This window comes from Cornus florida, unplaced genomic scaffold, assembly GCF_030987335.1.
Source record: "Cornus florida cultivar Cherokee Brave unplaced genomic scaffold, ASM3098733v1 CherokeeBrave_3.0.0_Hap2_Chr10, whole genome shotgun sequence".
Taxonomy (NCBI): Eukaryota; Viridiplantae; Streptophyta; class Magnoliopsida; order Cornales; family Cornaceae; genus Cornus; species Cornus florida.
Genome location: NW_026775580.1, coordinates 87,959,194 through 87,982,138, shown reverse-complemented (window position 1 = coordinate 87,982,138; position 22,945 = coordinate 87,959,194). Strand labels below are relative to the sequence as shown.

Sequence of the window (22,945 nt, the reverse complement as noted above, 5' to 3'; positions counted from 1 at the left end):
AGTTTTCTTTTGGGATAAATTTAGATATGATTTCAATTGAAAAAACAGAGAGAGAGAAAGAAAAAGATGTAAAAAAAAAAGTAATGGCACACCAAAGACGACATAATGTACAAAAATTCACTAGATTCAACACTTTAAATAATAAGCATTTTATTACAGTGAAAAAGATTACTAAATAAAAACTTTAAGAGTTCAAGTTTATAAATATGGACCTAAATCATTTTCGCATGTATTTTTATAGCCATTCTAGAGAAGTGCTGGATATCTTGATATTTCAAAGCCCTAACACAATCTCGACCTATTATGGAAAACGTTGATTTGGAATCTACTTTAATTATATAAAGAGACTTGGACTTGGATAAACCCAAGAAAATTCTTCCCATCATAATATGTTATTTCAGTTTGATTTTTTCTTGTATTTAATATTTTGTTGATATTAAAATTTGTTAAAAAAAAATTTCCACAAGAAAGAACGAGAGTAATTGAACTCCGGATAATTTGATGTATTATTTTTTAAAACCATTTTCTGAAAACAGAGTTAAAAAAAAAAAAAAAAAAACGGAGGAAACATTAATTTTAAGATACATTAATTACCATCATAGATTCAAAAAAATTATTTAAAGGCTGAGTCTATTACAATTGCATATCTGCTTTTCAATCCACGCCTATCAAAATTTGAGCTCCATTTCTCTACAGAACATGGCATTGGCTTAAACACGGAATCCATTGACTTGGAATCTACTTTAATCATTTGAGGAGACTAGATTAATGTTCTCTCTCAGTAGTCTCATAGTTAGGCCTAGAAGCTGCTTGTTGCGTGAGGTTTTGGTTCTCTTTAAAGAAATCGCATTTCAGTTTGAAGAAGATATTAACAACTTCTAGTAACACAACAATTTTCAATGGTACAAGTCTATTCCAAACAGCTCAGATTTTTTTAACTTACCAGGTACTAAACTCTAATCCTAGACGTACAGGGCTGCAACAAGAAGAACAAGTACATGAGAGTATCTTCCTTGATTTCAAACAGCCAACCTCCCAATCCCTAATCCTTCCAACACTGACCCCACATAATGGACACCTTCTCCTAATAAATCCTATAGAAAAAAAAAAAAAAAAATTCTCATATAGCATGAGAGAGAAGTCGATAGATTTACAAGCCTCTATGTACTCCAAAGCTTTTGGCTTTCATAGAAATTATTTAGTTCACATGAATAGATGAGAATCATCAGAAATATTCTAATAGCAAAACCCAAATGGTGAACCAAACATATATAGTGTGAATACAGCTTCTATGGAACTAGAAATTTTGAATCACTAAACCATCAAACTTTATTTATAATGAACCAAACATGGTATGGTTTGGGGACAACTACAAGATCGAGATTTATTTAGCTTGATTTCCAAAGCCACAAAAGAAAAGGACCTTAATGCATTAAATTGTCCACAACAAAGTAGTAGCAAGAGGTGATGCACACTTCAACCAGATAGAACCATGCCCGTCTCCAGTAAGGATTGATGTGCAGAACTGCTGCAATTGCTAACAACACAGTTACATAAGATGCTGCAAAACTTGCATAGAAGGTGCCCATGTCAATGAAACCATGACCAGGTTCACTGCCATTTGTTGACATTGAAGGTTGGGTGGCAGTGCACTTTCTTGGTAGGGGCTCTCCACAAAGAAGTGGATTTCCTGCATAACTGTCTTCTCCGAAAGTTCCAAACTGAGAGATTCTCGGAGGTGTTCTACCAGATAAGTGGTTGTATGACACATTGAAGACTTCCAAATTTGTTAGCACAGTAAGCTGAGAAGGGATTTCCCCGTTCAAGTTATTGTTGGAAAGATCCAAGCTCTCTATGCTCTTTAAGTTCCAAAAGGTTGTAGGAATCGCTCCGCTTAGGCTATTGTGGGATAGGTTCAGAAATTGAATTCGGCTTAGGTTCCCCATTTGAAATGGTTTGTGGCCAAATAATTTGTTGGCAGAAAGATCAATTCCTGAGATGAGGTCCAGATTGAGTCCCTTGTAAGCGAGTAAAATTCCTTTTGTTCTGAACACTGCTTGTGTTTGTGGAGGGGGAAGCATGAATGGATCCTCTCTCTTGACTGTTGACATCATATTTAGTTCATTCAATAATGTTGAAAACCATAAATATGACGTGAAGTCAACCAACGCATTATCTTTATAACCTTCCTCAAATGAGAGGTGATTCAGGCAAGGAGGAATGTGGCCAGAAAGATCAGTATCAGAAAGATCAATTAACCTTAATTGGGACAAGCGGCATAAAGAAATTGGAATCTTACTTTCAAAATGATTACTTTTTAATTGAAGGATGCGCAGCTCATAATTGCTTCCAATCCAGTCTGGGATACTGCCAGTTAAGTGGTTATTGCTAAGATCCAACACCTCTAGATAACCGCTATCGTATAGTGCACGCGGCAGTGTTCCCTGTAGCCTATTTTTAGACAACTGAACAACTTCTAATGATGGGAAGCAATAAGGTATAGTCCCAGTAATATTGTTCTCCGAAAGCTCCAAAACATAAAGATAACCAATATGACAAATCTCTGTTGGAATGGGACCTTCAAGATGATTATTGGACATGGCAAGTACACCTAAATAACTCATATTCCCCATCCACCCAGGAATTCTGCCGACACATGGTTATGACTCATATACAAATATTCCAAATCCGAGCAGTTAGAAAAGCTACCTGGGATTTCTGTCAAGTGATTATAATCCAACTGTATGGAAAGCAGTCGAGTTAGGTTGTGATGTGTTGGTAATATTGGGTCTCGCAAATTGTTATTTGATAGTTTTAAGATTGTCAAGGAGAAGCAATCCATGGCCAAATGCTCCGGTATTCCACCAGATAGTTGATTATTGGACAAGTCAAGAATCTCTAGAGAAGACATCTCACCTAATGAAGAGGGAATACTACCTCCAAAAGTATTTCCAGACATGTTTAAGAATTCCAAACCTGAAAAAGCTTTACCAATGCTGGCTGGGATATGGCCACTGAGGAAATTGTTGGAGATATCCAAAGCCAAAAGCTCATGGTTAAGATGTGATGGCAAATATAGAGGTTCAGTGAGAGAATTATTTGGAAGAAGTAGTGTCACCAATCTTGTATTATTCTCCAACAACCAACTTGGAAACTTCCCCTTAAAGTTTATTCTAGAGAGCTCTACTTTTTGGAGATCCTTTTGGTAATAGAGGAAGTTGGGAAAGCCTCCAGTAGTAGGACTGACATTGCCAAATTCATGATCAGATAAACGGATGCCAATTAATTGAAAACTTGGGGCCAAGCTTTGAAACTCTGCTTCTATCAACAATTTGTTGTTAAGGCTGTCAATGACTAAAATTGAGTGGTTGAAAAATGACACAAAGGAGATAGGGATCTCGAACTAGTTGTGTGAAAGGGCAAGGTATTCAAGAGAGGTAAGATGGATCAGTGGAGATGAAGCAATATTCCCAGTAAAATGATTGGAAGAGATGTCCAAAAACCGAAGGGATGTCAAGTTTGACATGCATCGAGGCAGCTCACCCTCGGTTTCATTATCTTGGACCCTAAAAAAAGATTGAATTAATTGATTGGAATTAACTTGGCAGAATTAAATTTTCACCAGGCAACACAGAAAGAACATATAAATGCGTGTGGTGTGTGTGAGAGATTTACCTGGAACAGGTAAGGTGCCGGTTAGTCCACAATGTGATAGGGATAATACTTTAAGTGAAGTCATCACTTGAATGCTTGAAAGAAAGTCATTATTGAGAAGAGTCATATCCAAGAACAAGTTTTCCATATTTGTAAGGTTTTGTAAGTCTGTAAACATGGAGCATAAGTGTAACGACTCGAAAAGATACCAAAATAATAATAATAAAATCTATAAAAATTTTGGTATGACCTCCGCAAAAAAAGTCCCTCTACAACCTGTTGAAATACATAAATAGATGCAATAGCCTCACTGGGCCTCAAAAATAACATATCCTGTTCTAACGCACAATACAGATATTATATCACATTTTTAAAATGACTACATACATACAAAAATCCCGTTCCTCCATCTCATCCGAATGTGGAACCCACTTAAGTTACATCAAATTACAGTCCATAAATTGTAGTTAGAATTAAAAGTCCATAGCTTACAACATTATACTAATTAAACTAAAATTTTACGAGTTAGTTAATATTACATTTATAAAATATTAGAGAGTTTTAATACAAAAGATAGCAAAAATAAAATAGGTCTCCATGCTCGTCTAAAATCGTGGTAGATCGTCTTTCGCCATCTCTTTTCCATATCTTGAAAAATGTTAAAAATAATGGGGTGAGCATAAACTCAGTAGGAAGTGTCTAAGATACATTTCTTATGACCCCGTGAATTCACATAAGGAAGAGGTAAAAAGAAATGGAGTCATACCATGAGGAATACATATTCTCAACCACAACAATAAATATGTAGCAAATGTCAACCAATCACCGTTTTACTAAAATGACATGAAGTGCAATGTTATGCATATGTCGCTCCCCATTTCCGAAACAATTCCGTTTCAACAAACAAACCGTTAGTGTAATCCGACCCAAGGCACCTCCAAGGCGTCACGAATGGAGGGTTGGCTAACTATCCACGACCACAAGGCACCTCCAAGGCGTGGCATCCGGCCTAGTTAGCTCAACCATACTCCATTCTAGACTACACTAACAACACGGACCACTAGGCGCCTCCTAGGAGTCCGGTTTTTCGCAAACTCCTTAAAATTTTTTTTTTTTCCAAGAACAATTCATTTATTTTAAAACATTTTTCCCCTTATTTCTTTCCCAATGGATGCATGAATGCTCCATGCTTTATTTCATCAATTTCACTATAATGCTCCCACATACTTGTTCAAATAAATTAATAAATTACTAAAAGTACACAATTCATTTTCTCATCCCACATTTTGATAGCAATTTAAATATACAATTCACAAATTTATTTCCATAATTGTATCATAATTTTCTTTTTTTATTTTTTTATTTTATTATTATTATTTTTTTATAGCAATTGAGATCATGAAAACAAACCAACATTAAGTATATTTCTTTACAAGTTAAAAATTATCATACTAATAAGCCATTTAACACACAACGCACATTTATCACCATCAACATAAATAACCTTAACAAATGTAATCACAAAAAATTAAAATTAATCATGCTTAAAGTCAATTTAAAGGGGAAATTCACAAGAAATCTAAGAATTAGTGGATTAGAGCACCCCTATCTCAAATTGATAAAAACCCCCAATTTGATCCCAAGAACCCTAGAATTTCGAACTCCCTAGAGAGCACTAAAGTTGAAATTGCTGGTGCCCACGCGTAGATCTCGCCGTGCTCTCCGACTTTGCTTTACAAGGTTTTATCAAATTCCAATTGAGTGAAGCTAGATCAAGTCTTGAACTTGCAAAAAGAAAAAAAAGAAGAAACTGCCGAGGTGAGAATGATACAGCAGAGAGAGATAGAGAAGCTAATGATATGCGAAATGGCCTTACGGCCTTTGTTATGTTTTAATTTATTGGTGGGGCCCACCAACTTTTGAAAAAAAACTTTTAACTTTAATATATATATATAAACATTACATTCTCCCAAACTTTAAAAGATTTCGTCCCCGAAATTAGGCCATACCTGAGGGAGAAAACAACTCTGGATACTTGGAGCGAACCTCCTGTTCGAGCTTCCAAGTAGCCTCCTCAACTCCATGATGCCTTCAAAGAACCTTTACCAACGGTATCGTCTTTTTCCTCAACACCTTCTGTTGTGTGTCAAGGATCTGAATTGGTCCTTCCTCGTAGGAAACATCCTCATTAATGTCCACATCAATCCAACTCAAAATGTGAGACGGATCTGGCTCGTACTTCCGTAGCATCGACATATGAATGACATTATGAACCCTGTCCATCTGTGGTGACAAATGCTAGTCTGTAGGCAACCTCTCCTACACGGTCCAAGATCTCAAAAGGTCCAATAAATCGTGGCGACAACTTGCCACTCTTTCCGAACCTTATCAACCCCTTCCTTGGAGAAACCTGAAGAAAAACGTGGTCTTCCACCTCAAAGGATAGCGGTCGTCTCCGCCTATCTGCATAACTCTTCTGTCGACTCTGAGCTGTAAGCAATCTTTGTCTGATCAGTTTAATCTTCTCGGTAGTCTCGAGTACAATGTCGGGTCCTAAGGCGGCTGTCTCGCCCACCTCAGTCCAACAGACAGGAGACCTATAAGGTCTACCATACAACGCTTCAAATGGAGCCATCTGAATACTCGTCTGATAACTGTTGTTGTAGGCAAACTCAATAAGTGGAAGGTGATCCTCCCAACTACCACCCAAGTCAAGTACACAAGCTCGAAGCATATCCTCCAAGATTTGGATGGTACGCTCCGACTGGCCATCCGTTTGTGGATGGAATGCAGTACTAAGGTGCAACAATGAGCCAAATGCTGCTTGAAGTCCTTTCCAGAACTTCGAGGTGAACTTAGCATCCCTATCCGACACAATAACCACTAGAACTCCATGCAATCTCACAATTTCTTTCACATAAAGTACACCGAGTGCCTCTGCGTCATCTGTTGCTTTAATAGGCAAAAAATGAGCCATCTTGGTCAATCTATCGATAATGACCCATACGGCTTCATTTCCCCTCCGTGACCTAGGAAGACTTGTCACAAAATCCATTGCTATCTCCTCCCATTTCCACTGCGCTATCGGCAATGGCTGCAATAAACCAGCTGGTCTCTGGTGCTCGGCCTTCACCTGCTGACAGGTAAGACACTTAGCTACAAACTGTGCAACATCCTTCTTCATTCCATTCCACCAATACTGACGTCTCAAATTGTAATACATTTTGGTACCACCCGGATGAACTGCAAAGCGGGAAGTGTGAAACTCCCGTAAGACGTCCTCACGACAAACTGTGGGAACAACCAACAAACTCCTAAACCGTAGACCTCCATCTGCATGTAAGGTCCAATCCTTCACGGTCTCGCCACTGGAAATTAGAGTGTAAATGATATCCAAATCTGAATCATGTCTCTGTGACTCAATCACCCGTCTAACAAGAGTGGGTTGAGCCACGAGACTAAACAAGAATGTTGACTCACTGCTATCATCATCATCATCATCAAAGCAATATAATCCCATTTCAGCCAAATCTTCCAACATCTTCCATTTCTGAATGGCTAAATTAGCCAAAGTCCCACGAGATTTCCGGCTTAAAGCATCAGCTACCACATTTGCCTTGCCAGGATGATACTGCAAATCAAAGTTGTAGTCTTCTAAGAATTCAACCCATCGCCTCTATCTATTGTTCAAGTCCTTTTGGGAGAAAAGGTACTTGAGACTCTTGTGGTCCGAGGACACCTCAAATCTCTCACCATACAAATAGTGTCTTCAACACTTCAAAGCAAATACAACTGCCGCTAACTCTAAATCATGAGTAGGGTAATTAAGCTCGTGAGTCTTCAACTGTCGAGACCCATAAGCCACTACTCTATCATCTTACATCAGTACACAACCCAAACCATCACGTGAGGCGTCACAATAGATCACATAACCCAAGCCACGTTTAGGTATCACCAACACCGGAGCCGTAGTCAACCTTGTTTTAAACTCTTGAAAGGATGACTCACAGGCCTCATTCCATGCAAACTTGATCCCTTTCCTGGTCAATCTGGTCATAGGAGCTGCCAAACGGAAAAAATCCTTCACAAATCTCCGACAATAACCTGCTAGGCCAAGGAAACTCCGGATTTCAAAGACATTCTTGGGTTGCTCCCAACTCAAAACTTCCTCTATTTTTAAAGGATCAACTGAAACCCCACCTTCCGAGACAACACGTCCCAAAAATTTCACCTCTTGTAGCCAAAACTCACACTTTTCATACTTGGTGTACAAACGGTGCTCCTGTAGAAACTGCAACACTATACTCAAATGGACCTCGTACTCCTCCCGAGTCCGTGAATACATAAGAATATCATCCACGAAAACTACCACAAACTGATCCAAGTAATCGTGGAAGATACGGTTCATTAAATCCATGAATGCTGCCGGCACATTAGTTAAACCAAAAGGCATAACAAGAAACTCATAGTGTCCATACCGCGTACGAAAAACAGTTTTTGGAATATCCTCCTCTCTAACCCGCAACTGATAATAACCTGACCTCAAGTCAATCTTCGAAAAACAACTGGCTCCCTTCAACTGATCAAATAAATCATCTATCCTTGGCAAAGGATATTTGTTCTTGATGGTGGCATGATTCAACTTTCGGTAATCAATGTACAACCTCAAAGAACCATCTTTCTTTTTAGCGAACAAGACCGGTGCACCCCACGGTGACACACTCGGCCGGATAAAGTCTTTCATCCTCAAATCATCAAGTTGCTTCTTCAATTCTTCTAATTCAATCGGTGCCATACGATACGGTGCCATAGAGATTGGCGCAGTACCAGGCATAGAATCAATAGCAAATTCCACCTCTCGGTGTAGAGGCAACTCAGTCAAGTCCTTCGGAAACACATCCAGAAAATCACGCACAACCACTGGATAATCAACCCCATAAAACTCAACGTCATCATCGGCGAAAAGGCTAGCCAAGAAGAACGTTTGCCGATCCTGACCCCTAACACCATAGAATGAATGAGTGAGAGGATCACACCGATCTCCCACAAAATAGAAACAATCCCCATCCGGGGTACACATTGAAACTCTGCTCCTGAAACAATCAATAACAGCTCTGAAGGACGATAACCGGTCCACCCCAAGAATGACGTCAAATCCTGTCATCTTGAGAAGGATGAAATCGAACTCAAGAACACGTCCGGCAATTGTGATGGAACAACTCCTACAAACTCTACTAAGAACAACTGAACCCCCGATAGGCGTGTCAACACAAAACAGTCCGTCTAACTGACTGACCTCCAAACCCAATGCCCGTGCAAATGATAAAGCAATGAATGAATAAGAAGCACAAGCACCGGAATCAAACAATACACGAGCCCAAGAATGGGACACAAGAAACATACTCCTGACAACTGAAGGACTGGATGGTGACTCGGCTGGAGTGAGTGCAAACATGCGACCCTGGGTCCTCTGCCCCTGAGAACTGCCTGCCTGATAGTCAGACTGTTGAATGGGTGCACTCGAAGAAGCTCCCCTACCAGGTCGAGAACTCTGGGCTGACATAGCTGGCTGAAACGGCTGAGGTGGTGGTGGTGGTCGAAACCCTGACTGAACTGTGGCAGACTGCATTTGCCTCTACTGTGAACCTCCACCTCTGCCCAAACCACTGCCCCGCTGTGGACAATCTTTCACCCTATGGCCCTGCTGGCCACACCCGAAATATCCACCAGATGCCACCTGAATCTGAGTATACTGAGACTTGTGATGCCCTGGCTGCCCACACTTGAAACAAATCATTTGAGCTACCTGTGTCTGAGTGCATTGGGATTTGTAATGTCCCAGCTGTCCGCATCTAAAACAAGTAACATTCGGTGTAGTAGACCCCATGGACACTGAAGCTGTGGGGGCGGATCTGACTGGCTGCTGTCCTTCGAACCCTGATTGCTCATGCTTCTGCTTCTTACTTGATTGACCCTCGGAGAAAGCACTCATACCCCTGTTGTGCTTGTAGGATTCCCTGATAGCCTTACTGTCCCTGCTTTCAGCCTCAACTACTAAGGCCTTTCGCACTGCTTTTGCATACTCTGTCGGTTCTGAGGTAGCTACAATTGGCCTGATGGTGGGATTAAGACCATCAACAAACTTCTCTATCTTTCCTTCCTCATCATTAGTAATCCCCGGTGCAAACCTCAAAAGCGATGTAAACTTATTCTCATACTCTGTAACTGTCATGCTTCCTTGCTTCAACTCATCAAACTCCTTCTTTAGTTCCCTCCGCTTAGGCCCCGGAAAGTACTTCTCATAGTACAACTTCTTAAAAGTAGCATATGTCATAGTATCCAGATTATGGGTGTGAGAAACGGTCTTCCACCAAATCTCAGCATCGCCCACAAAATTGTAAGTAGCCACTGTAATCTTCAACTTGTCCGTTGCCAAATTCATGGCATTAATATGCTTCTCCACCCTATCCATGAAACTATCCACAACAAGCGGATCTGGACCACCCTCAAACAGAGTTGGCATCAACTTCACAAATTTTGCAATGTGGTAAAGAGTATCATCTAACTCATTTTTCTTTGGAGGTGGTGGTGGTGCCGGTGGTGGCACAAACTGTGTCGATGACGCACCTGTCGGTCGATATGCATTAAAAATAGCCTCCTGAACGGCTAACCTCAACTGCTCCCTATTTATCTGAAAAGGTGGGTCAACGGTCCCCCTCGCTTGTCCCTCTCTTAGTGGGACCAAATCACGCAATAAGATATCTTCCTCAACTTGCTCCTGATCCATTTCCACGGGATTGGAGCTAGAACTTTTCCCCGGGATCCCTTCGTGTTGCCATGACGCTATAAAAAAAAAGGAAACGGATCAATAACGATGACACTAAAATATGCACGAGAACGGAATCCTCATATAAATGACTTGACAAAAATGGAAACACATAAACACCTTCCTTGCTCCCAGAATACCCAACTAATGAGAAAAATGATCATGCTAATAATATGTAACAATACTAAGCACTTAGCATGTACTCATCTAAGCAATTAACAATTAAGTGTGCCTTTCAAATAATTAAGTACCTTAACACAGGCATATAAGCATGCAATCACGTAAGCAATTAAGCAAGTAAGCAAATAAGTCAACTCCCCATGCAATCCTAGGTAGGCCTCTACCCTTCGTCCTAATGGTATTCGAACCATCGCTCTAATACCAAATTTGTAATGACCCGAAAAGATACCAAAATAATAATAATAAAATCTATAAAAATTTCGGTATGACCTCCGCAGAAAAAGTTCATCTACAACCTGTTGAATTACATAAATAGATGCAATAGCCTCACTGGGCCTCAAAAATAACATATCCTGTCCCAACGCACAATACAGATATTATATCACATTTTTAAAATGACTACATACATACAAAAATCTCGTTCCTCCATCTCATCCGAACGTGGAACCCACTTAATTTACATCAAATTACAGTCCATAAAATGTAGCTAGAATTAAAAGTCCATAACTTACAACATTATACTAATTAAACTAAAGTTTTATGAGTTAGTTAATATTACATTTATAAAATATTACAGATTTTTAATACAAAAGATAGCAAAAATAAAATAGGTCTCCGTGCTCGTCTAAAATCGTGGTGGATCGTCGTCCGCCACCTTTTTTCCATGTCCTGAAAGATGTTGAAAATAATGGGGTGAGCATAAGCTCAGTAGGAAGTGTCTAAGACACACTTCTTATGACCCCGTGAATTCACATAAGGAAGAGGTAAAAAGAAATGGAGTCATACCATGAGGAATACATATTCTCAACCACAACAATAAATATGTAGCAAATGTCAACCAATCACCGTTTTACTAAAATGACATGAAGTGCAATGTTATGCATATGTCGTTCTCCATTTCCGAAACAATTCCATTTCAACAAACAAACCGTTGGTGTAATCCGACCCAAGGCACCTCCAAGGCGTCACGAATGGAGGGTTAGCTAACTATCCACAACCACAAGGCACCTCCAAGGCGTCGCATCCGGCCTAGTTAGCTCAACCATACTCCATTATAGACTACACTAACAACACGGACCACTAGGGGCCTCCTAGGCGTCTTATTTTTCGCAAACTCCTTTAAAAAATATTTTTTTCCAAGAACAATTCATTTATTTTAAAACATTTTTCCCCTTATTTCTTTCCCAATGGATGCATGAATGCTCCATGCTTCATTTCATCAATTTCACTATAATGCTCCCACATACTTGTTCAAATAAATTAATAAATTATTAAAAGTACACAATTCATTTTCTCATCCCACATTTTGATAGCAATTTAAATATACAATTCACAAATTTATTTCCATAATTGTACCATAATTTTTATTTTTTTTATTTTTATTTTTTATAGCAATTGAGATCATGAAAACAAACCAACACTAAGCGTACTTCTTTACAAGTTAAAAATTATCATACTAATAAGCCATTTAACACACAGCGCACATTTATCACCATCAACATAAATAACCCTAACAAATATAATCACAAAAAATTAAAATTAATCATGCTTAAAGTCAATTTAAAGGGGAAATTCACAAGAAATCCAAGAATTAGTGGATTAGAGTACCCCTACCTTAAATTGATGAAAACCCCCAATTTGATCCCAAGAACCCTAGAATTTCTAACTCCTTAGAGAGCACTAAAGTTGAAATTGCTGGTACCTACGCGTAGATCTCGCCGTGCTCTCCGACTTTGCTTCACATGGTTCTATCAAATTCTAATTGAGTGAAGCTAGATCAAGTCTTGAACTTGTAAAAAGAAAAAAAAAAGAAGAAATTGCCGAGGTGAGAATGATGCAGCAGAAAGGATAGAGAAGCTAATGATATGCGAAATGGCCTCCTTTGTTATGTTTTAATTTATTGGTGGAGCCCACCAACTTTTGAAGAAAAACTTTTAACTTTAATATATATATATATATAAACATTACAATAAGAAGACGCATTGGAGTGAAAGAAACTCAAATATCTCAAGTTCTAAACAAAAGAAAATGTTGTGATGAGGACATCCTCAGTGAGTTTGTTCCCTCATTATCATTGGATTGTCCAAGTCGTGCAAATTCTGAAATTATGGGCTTACCTATACTGGGAATTGTTACATTCCATATTCCTTTATATAGAGTGTCTTGAGTGATGGAAGTCCTTGCAGAAATGACCATATGCCATTGTTGAAGTGATTATAGCTCAAATCAAGGACCTCTAAGCTGTTCAAACTTGGAGGTCTCTCTAAACCTGTAAAATTAGCAAATGATAATGCAAGTTAGAACTTATATGGAACCCTTTGTAGGAAAAAAATCATTTATTGGTGCTAGATTATTTTAGAGGCCAGTGCAGCTTATCTTGCTCTATTGTACCCCTAATATATTGGTTTATTTGAGATTGTTTGGAAAGGAGACTATTTCTACTATATGTTAATGCTGTCAGAAGAAATTAAGAGGTGCCTTAGTGTGGATCATCTTGGATTAAGAGGCCACTATTCGGATTCAGAGTAAGTTACATTTTGTGTGTGTGTGTAAAGAGGTCAGCTAACTCTGCTTCTGTTGCTTTTTCTCTTGCCCGTGTTCCAATTTAGTTGAGGATTTATGGAGTGAGTATTTCCATTTTGTCCTTAATAAAAATAATTTTGATTATCACAATGTGTGTGTATATATATATATATACATATTATACGGGTTATTCTTTGTAGGAGACAAGAAGGCAAACATCAAATATGAATAGTGGTTTGAAGGTGATGCTTCAATTTTTTTCCTAGTGGATACTCACACGTTCCAAGGAATTATTTGCACCTAAGAGGAGTCAAACCTTAGACCTAGTGCTTCATGAAGCACTAGGACCAATTGACTTACCCACTTGAGCCAACCCCTTGCGGTTTCTTGATACTTCAATTCACAAACTACTTTTTGGTAGAAGTCCCTTCATGCAATAGAAGTTTCAGTTTTTATATTATTTTATTTTTTCTTGTACCTAAAACAGTGTGTGATCATATCAAAGACCCAACAAATTCATGACGGAGGATAATATGGTACTTAATTCAATAGGTTAATTGACATAAAGCAGTGTCTAATACCGTGTTTCTTCTTCATACCTTCTCTCATTACGATACCATCAAGGCTGTTCGAACTTATGTCTAGCTCCTTTAAGCTGTTCAAACCATCAAAGTCTAGACAAAGAATGAAAAAATAGAGAATTAAAGTTCAATAATCAAAATAAACTGATCATCAAGGAAACTTACAGCTAAGATCAGAAAGAAATTTTAGATTAATAAATTCACCTTGAATATAAACTAGCCTAGTCAAGTCATTTGACTGTAGTTTTAGAGTCCTGAGGGATGAAAATCCATTTAGAGATGACAAGATGCTGTTGTTATTGAAGTTATTATAACTCAAATGAAGGATTTGTAGATTGCTCAACATTGATAGTTTCCCAAAACCTGCAAGGGAATAAAAAGTAATTTGGCATCTCAACACTAACAGAATTTTGTTTTAAAAAACAAAAACAAAACAAAAAAAGTAAAAGGAAAAGAAAATGAAAAAACCGAGGAAACAATCCTTAAAGCAATCCTTTAAATAAATACATGAAGTGAGAAGCTAGGCAAATTGTCATTCTCAATACATCCCTGTAAATTATTGTTGTTAACAATCATCTATTCTAAAAGCTTAAGCTTAAGCGGTTAGACAGGGTCTAACTTAAATATTTAAATCCTTCAACATGTTCCCTCACGTGTTGTCTTCTTTCGGTCCAACACGTGTTTCAATTTTAATTATTAGGATGACGGTGATATTTGAACTCGAAACCTTATGACTCTGATACCATGTAAACAATCATCTAATCTAAAAGCTTAAGCTGAAACTGTTAGAGAGGATGTAACTTAAATATTTAAATTCTTCATTAATTGTTAATGATGTTAGAAGCAGTGAAGAGGTGCCTTAGTGTGTGAATCATCATGGATTAAAAGGGGACTATTGGGATTCAGAGCATGTCACTTTTCTTCTGTAAAGAGGTCAGCTAACTCTGTATAACTTGTTTAGGATTTTTGGAGTAAGTACTTCATTTTATTTATTTATTTATTTATTTTTTCAACAAGAACTTACATTTTAATCTTAATAAATATAACTTTTTTTTATCAAATATATATATATATCTCATAGAGAAATGAGTTACTCTTCAAATCTCAGAGCCAATCATCACTCCATTTCATAATATTCCTTTTTATTTTCTTTGGTGACAAGCAGAAAAACATGAAATATAAATATTGTTGTAAAGGTGATCATTTGAAGCATCTTAATTTTGTCTTGATACTTCAATATATAAGTACTTTTTTTTTATTGAAGTCCCTTCATGCAAAACTTTTTCCTTTTCTTTTCTTTGATTATTTTATGTACATATAATAATGCGCTATCATACCAAAGACCCAAACAAAAACTAATTATGGAGGATAACGTAGTAATCCTTTGTTTCCTTTTTCATACCTTCTCTGGTTACAATACTATCAAACTGGTTCCTACTTATGTCCAGCTCCTTCAAATTGTTCAAACCAACAAAGTCTAAACAGGGAATGAAAAGTTAGAGATTTGAAGTACACGAATCACAATAAACTGATCACCAAGGAAACATGAGGTGGGTTGTCCCTTATAATTAAGATTGAAAAGAAATTTACATTAAATCTACCTTGAAAATAAAGTAGCCCAACCAAGTAGTTTTGGCGTAGTTTTAGAGTCTTGAGGGATGAAAGTCCATTTAAAGATGCCAGGATGTTGTTATCAAAGTAATTTTCACTTAAATCAAGGATTTGTAGATTGTTCAACCTTGATAACTTTTCAAAACCTGCAAGGGAATAAAAAGTAATTTGGCATCTCAACAATAACAGAATTTTGTTCTCAAATAATAAAAATAAAAAAAGGAAAAGAAAAAGGAAATGGAAATGGAAAAAAAGAGAAGAAAAGGAAACAATCCCTGCAAGCAATCCTTCAGAGAGAATCTAGACATACCTTCGTTCTTAATACAAAGTAAATGATTGTGAACTAAATCTAGACTTAAGAGCGATTCGAAGGGAAGAAACACTGAAGTGTTTAAATACCAATCTCCGAGCCCATCCTCCCTTGTAGAATTAAGTGAAAGTTTGATGACACGACGTGTGGTAGCATTGCACTCAAAGTTTGATGACACGACGTGTGGTAGCATTGCACTCAACACGTTCCCATTCACAGCAATCGATTGTTCCTTCACCCTCCTATGATGGCAAGGAAGAGCCATTTGGATGGTTGATAGAAGCTTTGAGCTGCAAAAGAGCGGTTCTCTCTTGCTCCCAACACCCATAACACCCATTCGCCAAAACCGACATCAACAATAATAATAACCTCAATACTCGCTCTAAGTACTCCATTAGTGAATCAGTACACGACCTACAGCTGCTATAAATATATGGCCTGGCCTCTTTAATTTGCATATATGTTTTTTATCCAGGCCTATCAAATGGCAAGCTCCCTATCTTTACAGAAGCAGTAAACATGAGATGGCATTGGCTTAAACATTGAAGACATTGACTTGAAATCTACTTTAATAATTCGAGGAGACTTGACTTGGATCAACCCATAGATAATTCTTCCTTTGTAGTCTCATAGTTATTGGAGGAGACTTGACTTAGAATTATTGATAATATATCCTTGACTTGGGGTCAAGCCATATACAGTCTTTCTGCACCAAAAGTGAAGGGATAAGACAGTGAAGGGATAAAAGTTTTAGACAAGTAAATTTGTGACCATGGCAACCACTAAGAGGGACAATTCAATACCATCAAAGAAGGGAATCAATATAAGTGTGGGTCAATTCATGTTTTCTTTTTCTCCCTTTCAAGATATACGATGCATTTAATCAACTGTTAAATTCTGGAGGTTAGGCCTATTCTGGCTCAGATTTTTTTTTTTTTTTTTGACATTCTATTTTGAAAAATAAAAAATGTACGGACATTTATTTGATTTATTATTTTCTAAAAACCATTTTCTGAAAATAAAGTTTTAAAAAGGAGACAATATTAAATAATTTTTGAGGGTATTTGAAAATTGTTGAGTTATTAAAAGTTTCTTAATAACATTTCCAAACTGAAATGTGATTTCTTTTTTAAAAAAGAAAAAACCTCACACAACTGTAGAGGATAGGCTGAGGCTGAAAGAAGAAGCCAAACCAACATAACACAAGCCAACTTCAAGCCTCTTAAATGATCAAAAGGATTTTGATCACATTTGGAGGAACACCATAGAGACATTTACTATGACAGAAAATGTTCCACATATGCCACATTATTTCTCACTTAGGTTGGTTAGTTTCATAAATCATAGGCACTATTACAACAATTTATAGGCCAAAGGCACCATTACCTGATGCATAAGGCCTGTTAAAACTACCCAAGACAATACTTGGGTCCTTTTGGGTTACCCACCCAAACAGGAGGATCTTTAATGAAGAACATGCAGAAACAAAATACTTATATCCTAAATGTTATCATTGATAAATAATCTCATTTGGATGTGCAAATATAAAATATAAATTAAGAATAAGCGGAAGATGGAAAACACGGAGATTTACATGGTTCAACACTGACGCCTACAACCATGGACAAATAGCCACTAAGGGCTACATTTCTATCATTCAGATGTATATCTTGTTTGAGTACAAAGAACCTAAATAAAGGCATGGTAAAGATAAGAGAATATGGAAGGTGTACAATAGTCAAAAGAAGCACCGTGATTGGTGGAGGATTTTGTTCCACCGTTGTATAAAAACATTTATATTTCAATACTCCCCCTCAAATTGGAGCATGAATATCATGAATGCCCAATGTGCCAAATAAATGCCTCGAAAGATGATGGGAAGGTGTTCGGAACAAAGCTAGGAAATTTACCGGACCTTCCATAGGAAAATGACCGGATCTTGCCGGGGAAAATAAATCGGAACTCGTCGGGAAGAAATGACCGGAACTCGCCGGGGAAATTGGACTAGAACTATGTCGTGGTCGGATCTATACCAGGAATTGACCGGAACTATGCCGGGAAATAGCTGGAACTCACCAGGAAATGGGCTGGAAATATGCCGGGAAATGGTCGGAACAACGTCGGAAAATAACCGGAACTAAGTCGGAAAATAACCGGAACTAAGCCGGGAAATGGCAAAAACTAAGCCATGAAAATGGGCCAGAGCATGAGGATTACGGAAGCGGAGCAAAGGAGCGCTTGTGGCGGAAGCGCGTGGTGATGGTTGTCGGAACTAAAGTGGTTTTAATTGGGTGGTGCGTAAGAGAAACTGAATACAGATTTGATAGCAGGTCTAAAAACGCGCCAAAGACCTTAACAAGCCCGGCGCGTGAGCGCACGTGAACGACGACGATAGCAGAGAGTATCGCGTCTGGGAAGATGACGATGGGTTGAATACCGCGTAAAAGCGATGAAGCACACTGTGAATGTGCGTAGCAAGCGTGTGAATGGGACGCGATCTGGAGGTAGAAGACGACATTGCAGCGTGAGGCGCATGCACTGCACGCGATTTGCAGGTGGCCTGCAAGTGGACAGAGCGTGGATGTTCCTAACGGCGCGTGTGCGCACGTCCGGAAGCCAAAATTTTTGTAAAAAATTGAGGCGAGCAAAATGGACAGAACCACTGAGGGGAATAGATCGCCGGCGAAGTAGATACTGGTCTTCTTCATTGCTCTATGTGATTAGTAAAGGAAAGAAAAAAAATGGAAGAGACCCAAAATGATTAACAGAGAAGACAACACATGTATGCTTCTACGTGATGATCGATCTAGGATCGACGCTCTGATACCATGTTAAATTTGGATGTGCAAATACATAATGTAAATCAAGAATAATCGGAAGATGGAAAATAAAGAGATTTACATGGTTCGGCACTAAGGCCTACATCCATGAACAAAGAGCCACTAAGGGCTACATTTCTATTATTCAAATGTATATCTCTTATTTTTGGATAACCTGGGGTATCCGAGGCTTCGCCCCAACTAATCCCCGAGGACCCAGGAAGGGCGCCTCCCCACCCCGGGCCGGGTAGGTTGCTGAGTATAGCAGCGGAGGCGTGGCCCCAGGTTGTCGTAAGCTCCTTGTAGGAATCGAACCCCACACCTTGGTGCTAGTAAGCACCCAAGCCTAGGTGATTTTACCACTAGGCCAACCCCTTGGGGTTTTCAAATGTATATCTTGCTTGAGTACAAAGAGCTTATATATGGGCATGGTAAAGATAATAGAATATGAAAAGTGTACAATAGTTAAAGGAGGCATCGTGATTGGTGGAGGATTTTGCTCCACCGTTATATAGAAAATTTTATATTTCAATACTCACCCTCAAGTTAGAGCATGAATATCATGAATGCCCAACTTGCCAAAGAAACGCCTCGAAAGATCATGGGAAGGTGTCCAGAACAAAGCCAGGAAATTGACTGAATCTTGCGGGAAACTGGACTAGAACTATGCCAGGAATTGACCGGAACTACGCTGGGAAATAACCAAAACTAGCCAGGAAATGGGCTGGAACTATGCTGGGAAATGGCCGAAACAACGTTGGGAAATGACCGGAACTAAGCTGGGAAAAATAGGCTGGAACAACACCGGTGAATAGAACATATTATCAATACTCACCCTCAAATTCTAGATGGGATTATAAGACCATCTAGGATTTGACAAGAGAGAAATAGATCTGTGAAGATCCACATAACAATACCAAAGAACTTAACATATATATATAAATATTGGCGGCAGACATTTACGTGCCAATTCACCAACTTAAATTTTATTTTCCCAACAAAACAATAGTCAGATATCAGGACAAAATAAGTTTGGGATAGCCCAAACTAGTTGTAACGACCCTAAACTAAAACCATTTATACAAAAATTTCGGCATGACCTCCCCTAAAAGTGGTCCTTCAACAACCTGTCCCAATACACAAAACAAAAAAAATATACTCCAGCATCCCATTCATCCGTTCATTATACCTCAACGTGGCTCATCTCATGGTGGAACATCTACATACCGTTTAATCCAAATTATCATAATTACAGTCCCAAAATATAGTTACAATAACAAGAGTTCACGAATCTCTATACCAAATATAACAAACTAAGATTTTACAAAAATATGGGACTTAATACAAAAATAGCAAAAGAAGTCTTCTAATTCAGATTAGGCCTGTGGTGGAAAGTCATCCGCCATTTCTTTCCCGTTTCCTGAAAAAAATTATTAAATAATAAGGTGAGCATAAAGCTCAGTAGGTAGCACTTAAGACACGCATCTTGTGTCCTTGTGAATCCATACAAAGAATAGATCAATAGGAATGGGGATCATACAGTGTCGGGATAATACAACATTTCAACCAAACTCAAGTGCAAACAATGCAATGCCATGGAATGCAAATGCATGCCGATGTCGCTCCCTATTTTCATAATCCAAACATCATTTCCAAACCGTTAATACAGCCCGCCCTTTGGTAGCCCCGCCACGACACGAGAGGAGGATTGGCTAGTGTCCTTGACCCTTGGTAACCCCGCGGCGTCATTATGGGGCCCAGCTAGCTCAACCACGCTAGGGCGACTCCCTAGTCCCCTCTAGGCTATATTAACCTCTGGCTCGTTGGTAACCCTGCAACGACCGGGTTTCGCATAAAACCATTTCAGCAAAAACACTTCCCTGAAATTCTCCATATTTATTTCAAGAACAATTTCTCCCATTTCATGCAAACCCAATGGTATATACATGTATATATATATCCCATGCTTGCAATATTATGGCATTTATAATTTTACACCACATAATTAAGCATACATCATATTTAACATCTCTAAATGAATTATCAACACATAAAACACGACAAGACAACACAAAATTTTACACCACAAAATTAAGCATACATCATGTTCAACATCTCCAAATGAATTATCAAAACATTAAACACAACAAGACAACCTCTAAGCATGCTTTTCTACTCATATTCATAATCATGAATTTTCCTAAACATCATTTATATAATCATTGAAACAATTAACTTCCAAATTAAACATGCTTGTCACAACAAGAGAGATATAATTCACAATGGAGCAAGAAAAACATGGATTAAGAGCCCCCACCTCTAAATTGAACAAAACCCTTGAAATTGGGTCTCTAAACTCGAATGCACAAATGAGCACCAAAACTAAAATTGTTAGTATGGATGCGTAGAGCTCGTCGTGGGCTTCGTTTTGCCTCAAACGGCACCTAAATCCGCCAAGAAATGAGGGAGAAATCAAGCTTAATTGTGTAGAAGAAAAAGAAAAAGAAAAAGAAAAAAGAAAAGCAAGCGGGCAGAGAGCTGCGAGACAGAAGACAGAGAACAAAAAAAAAAGGAAAAAAAAGTGTGGTCTTATGACAACTTAAACTTGTGGGTCCCAAACATTTTTTTTTTCTTTTCTTTTATTTTTTTCTTTTGCCTTTTAAATTGCAGACATTACACTAGTAACCAAACAAGTAAAGGAGTGTTGTCTCCTTCACAAACCTTAATTCAAAGAGAAGCCACCACTGTGATAGTGGCTGTAGAACAACAGCAACAACCATAAATGTAAGAGGAAGGTACGATTGCAGAATACTGACCAAGGAAGAGGAGAGAAAGATGGAAGATCGCCGGAGACAACAAACAACATTTCTGTCTCCAGCATGAGATGTGTCGCCGACGGCAATTATAAGTAGAGCAGAGGAAGCCTCTACAAACAACAGCGGATTCAGAGATTTACCAAGAAAAGAGGAGATCGGCGTCATGGGGATTGCGAAAGCGGAGAAAAGGAGCGATTGTGGTGGAAGTGCGTGGTGATGGATGTCGGAACTGAAGTGGTCTTAGTTAGGGGGCGCGTAAGAGAAACTGAATACAGATCTGATAGCAGGTCTGAAATTAACACAAAAGTAGCTAAAAAAATCTTCTAATCCAAATTAAGCCTGTGGTGGAAAGTCATCTGCCACTTCTTTCCCGTTTCCTGAAAAAAATTTATTAAATAATAGGGTGAGCATAAAGCTCAGTAAGTAGCATTTAAGACACGCCTCTTGTATCCCAGTGAATTCAACCAAAGAATAGAGCAATGGGAATGGCAGTCATACTATGCCGGGATCATATCACTTAACAATTAACTCAAATATAAACAATATAACGTAATGGGAATGCAATGCATATCGATGTCGCTCCCCATTTTCACATCTCAAAAATCATCATTTTCAAATTGTTAATATAACCCACCCTTTGGTGACCCCGCAGCGACACGAGAGAAGGATTGGCTAGTGTCCCTGACCCTTGGTACCCCCGCGGCGTTATTATAGGGCCCAGCTAGCTCAACCACGTTAGGGCGACTCCCTAGTTCCCTCTAGGCTATATTAACACTCCGGCCTTTTGGTACCCCTGCGGTGATCGGGTTTTCATAAAACACTTTTCATCAAACACTTTCCCAAAATCCCCCTTTTTCATTTCAAAACAATCTTCCCAATCATGACCCATGGTATGCATGTCTATCTTGCTTTCACAATGCCATAGAATTAAGGGATTTTATATTTCATATTTAAACATACTCTACAAATATTGAGGAAAATTACACATGCCATCACATATCATTTTAAACAAATTTTTACAACAATACAGGCATGCTATATCAACTATTAGACAAGAACTTAACCAAATAAACACGTTCACGTACAATTCACATACCCATTTAATCACAACTTCTCATATAACTTCTACATCATCCTCAAGACAATTAATTCATAATCAAGCATGCTTTACAACAATTTAGGAGATGTAATTCACATAGGAGCAAGAAAAACGGGAATTAAGAGCCCCTACCTCACTTATATGCAAAACCCCTAATTCTCAAGCCCTAGATTCGAAAATTCAAGGATGCTCTAAACTAGAAATTGCTCCTATCAACTTGTTGATCTCATCGTGGGCTTCAATTTGCCACAAATGGCTCTTAAAAACACCAAGAAATGAGGGAGGAATCAACAATGGAAGCTTTGAAGTAAGAAAAAAAGAAAAAAGAAGAAGAGAGAAGCCGAGAGGAAGAGTCTGGCAGCGAGAGAGAGAGAGAGTGATTACAGAGAACTAAAAAAAAACAAGGTCTTATGACCACTTTTAATAAATAAATAAAAATGTGGGCCCCTCCACTAAATATATATATATATATATATATATATATGTATGTATATATATATAAACTTAAACATTACATTCTCCCTAA

At 38.3% G+C, this 22,945-nt stretch overlaps 2 protein-coding genes and 1 pseudogene across 2 annotated transcripts; all 3 read right to left on the bottom strand.

The window, feature by feature from the left end:
* Nucleotides 1-1,257: 1,257 nt before the first annotated feature.
* LOC132278082 (cuscuta receptor 1-like) lies at nt 1,258-9,283 on the bottom strand (annotated as a pseudogene).
* Nucleotides 3,599-16,304, bottom strand: LOC132279824 (receptor-like protein 14). The gene is made up of 6 exons (XM_059781868.1): nt 15,686-16,304; nt 15,366-15,521; nt 13,969-14,127; nt 13,783-13,857; nt 12,778-12,929; nt 3,599-3,822 (listed from the first exon to the last, which is right to left on the bottom strand). The coding sequence occupies exons 1-5, from the start codon at nt 16,020-16,022 to the stop codon at nt 12,793-12,795; spliced, it is 864 nt and encodes a 287-aa protein (XP_059637851.1). The 5' UTR covers nt 16,023-16,304; the 3' UTR covers nt 3,599-3,822; nt 12,778-12,792.
* On the bottom strand, nt 9,290-10,441 carry LOC132278081 (uncharacterized). The gene has a single exon (XM_059779908.1). It carries the CDS (start codon nt 10,439-10,441, stop codon nt 9,290-9,292), a length of 1,152 nt encoding a protein of 383 aa, XP_059635891.1.
* Nucleotides 16,305-22,945: the final 6,641 nt, after the last annotated feature.

Excerpts from the sequence above, each read along its gene's own strand:
- LOC132278081 (XM_059779908.1), bottom strand. The coding sequence starts at position 10,441 with ATGGATCAGGAGCAAGTTGAGGAAGATATCTTATTGCGTGATTTGGTC.
- LOC132279824 (XM_059781868.1), bottom strand. The coding sequence starts at position 16,022 with ATGGGTGTTATGGGTGTTGGGAGCAAGAGAGAACCGCTCTTTTGCAGC. Across the intron at positions 13,858-13,968 it reads TAGGCTAGTTTATATTCAAG|ACTTTGATGGTTTGAACAGC; the intron begins GTGAATTTATTA and ends TTCTTTGTCTAG. Across the intron at positions 12,930-13,782 it reads TGGTATCGTAATGAGAGAAG|GTTTAGAGAGACCTCCAAGT; the intron begins GTATGAAGAAGA and ends CTAATTTTACAG.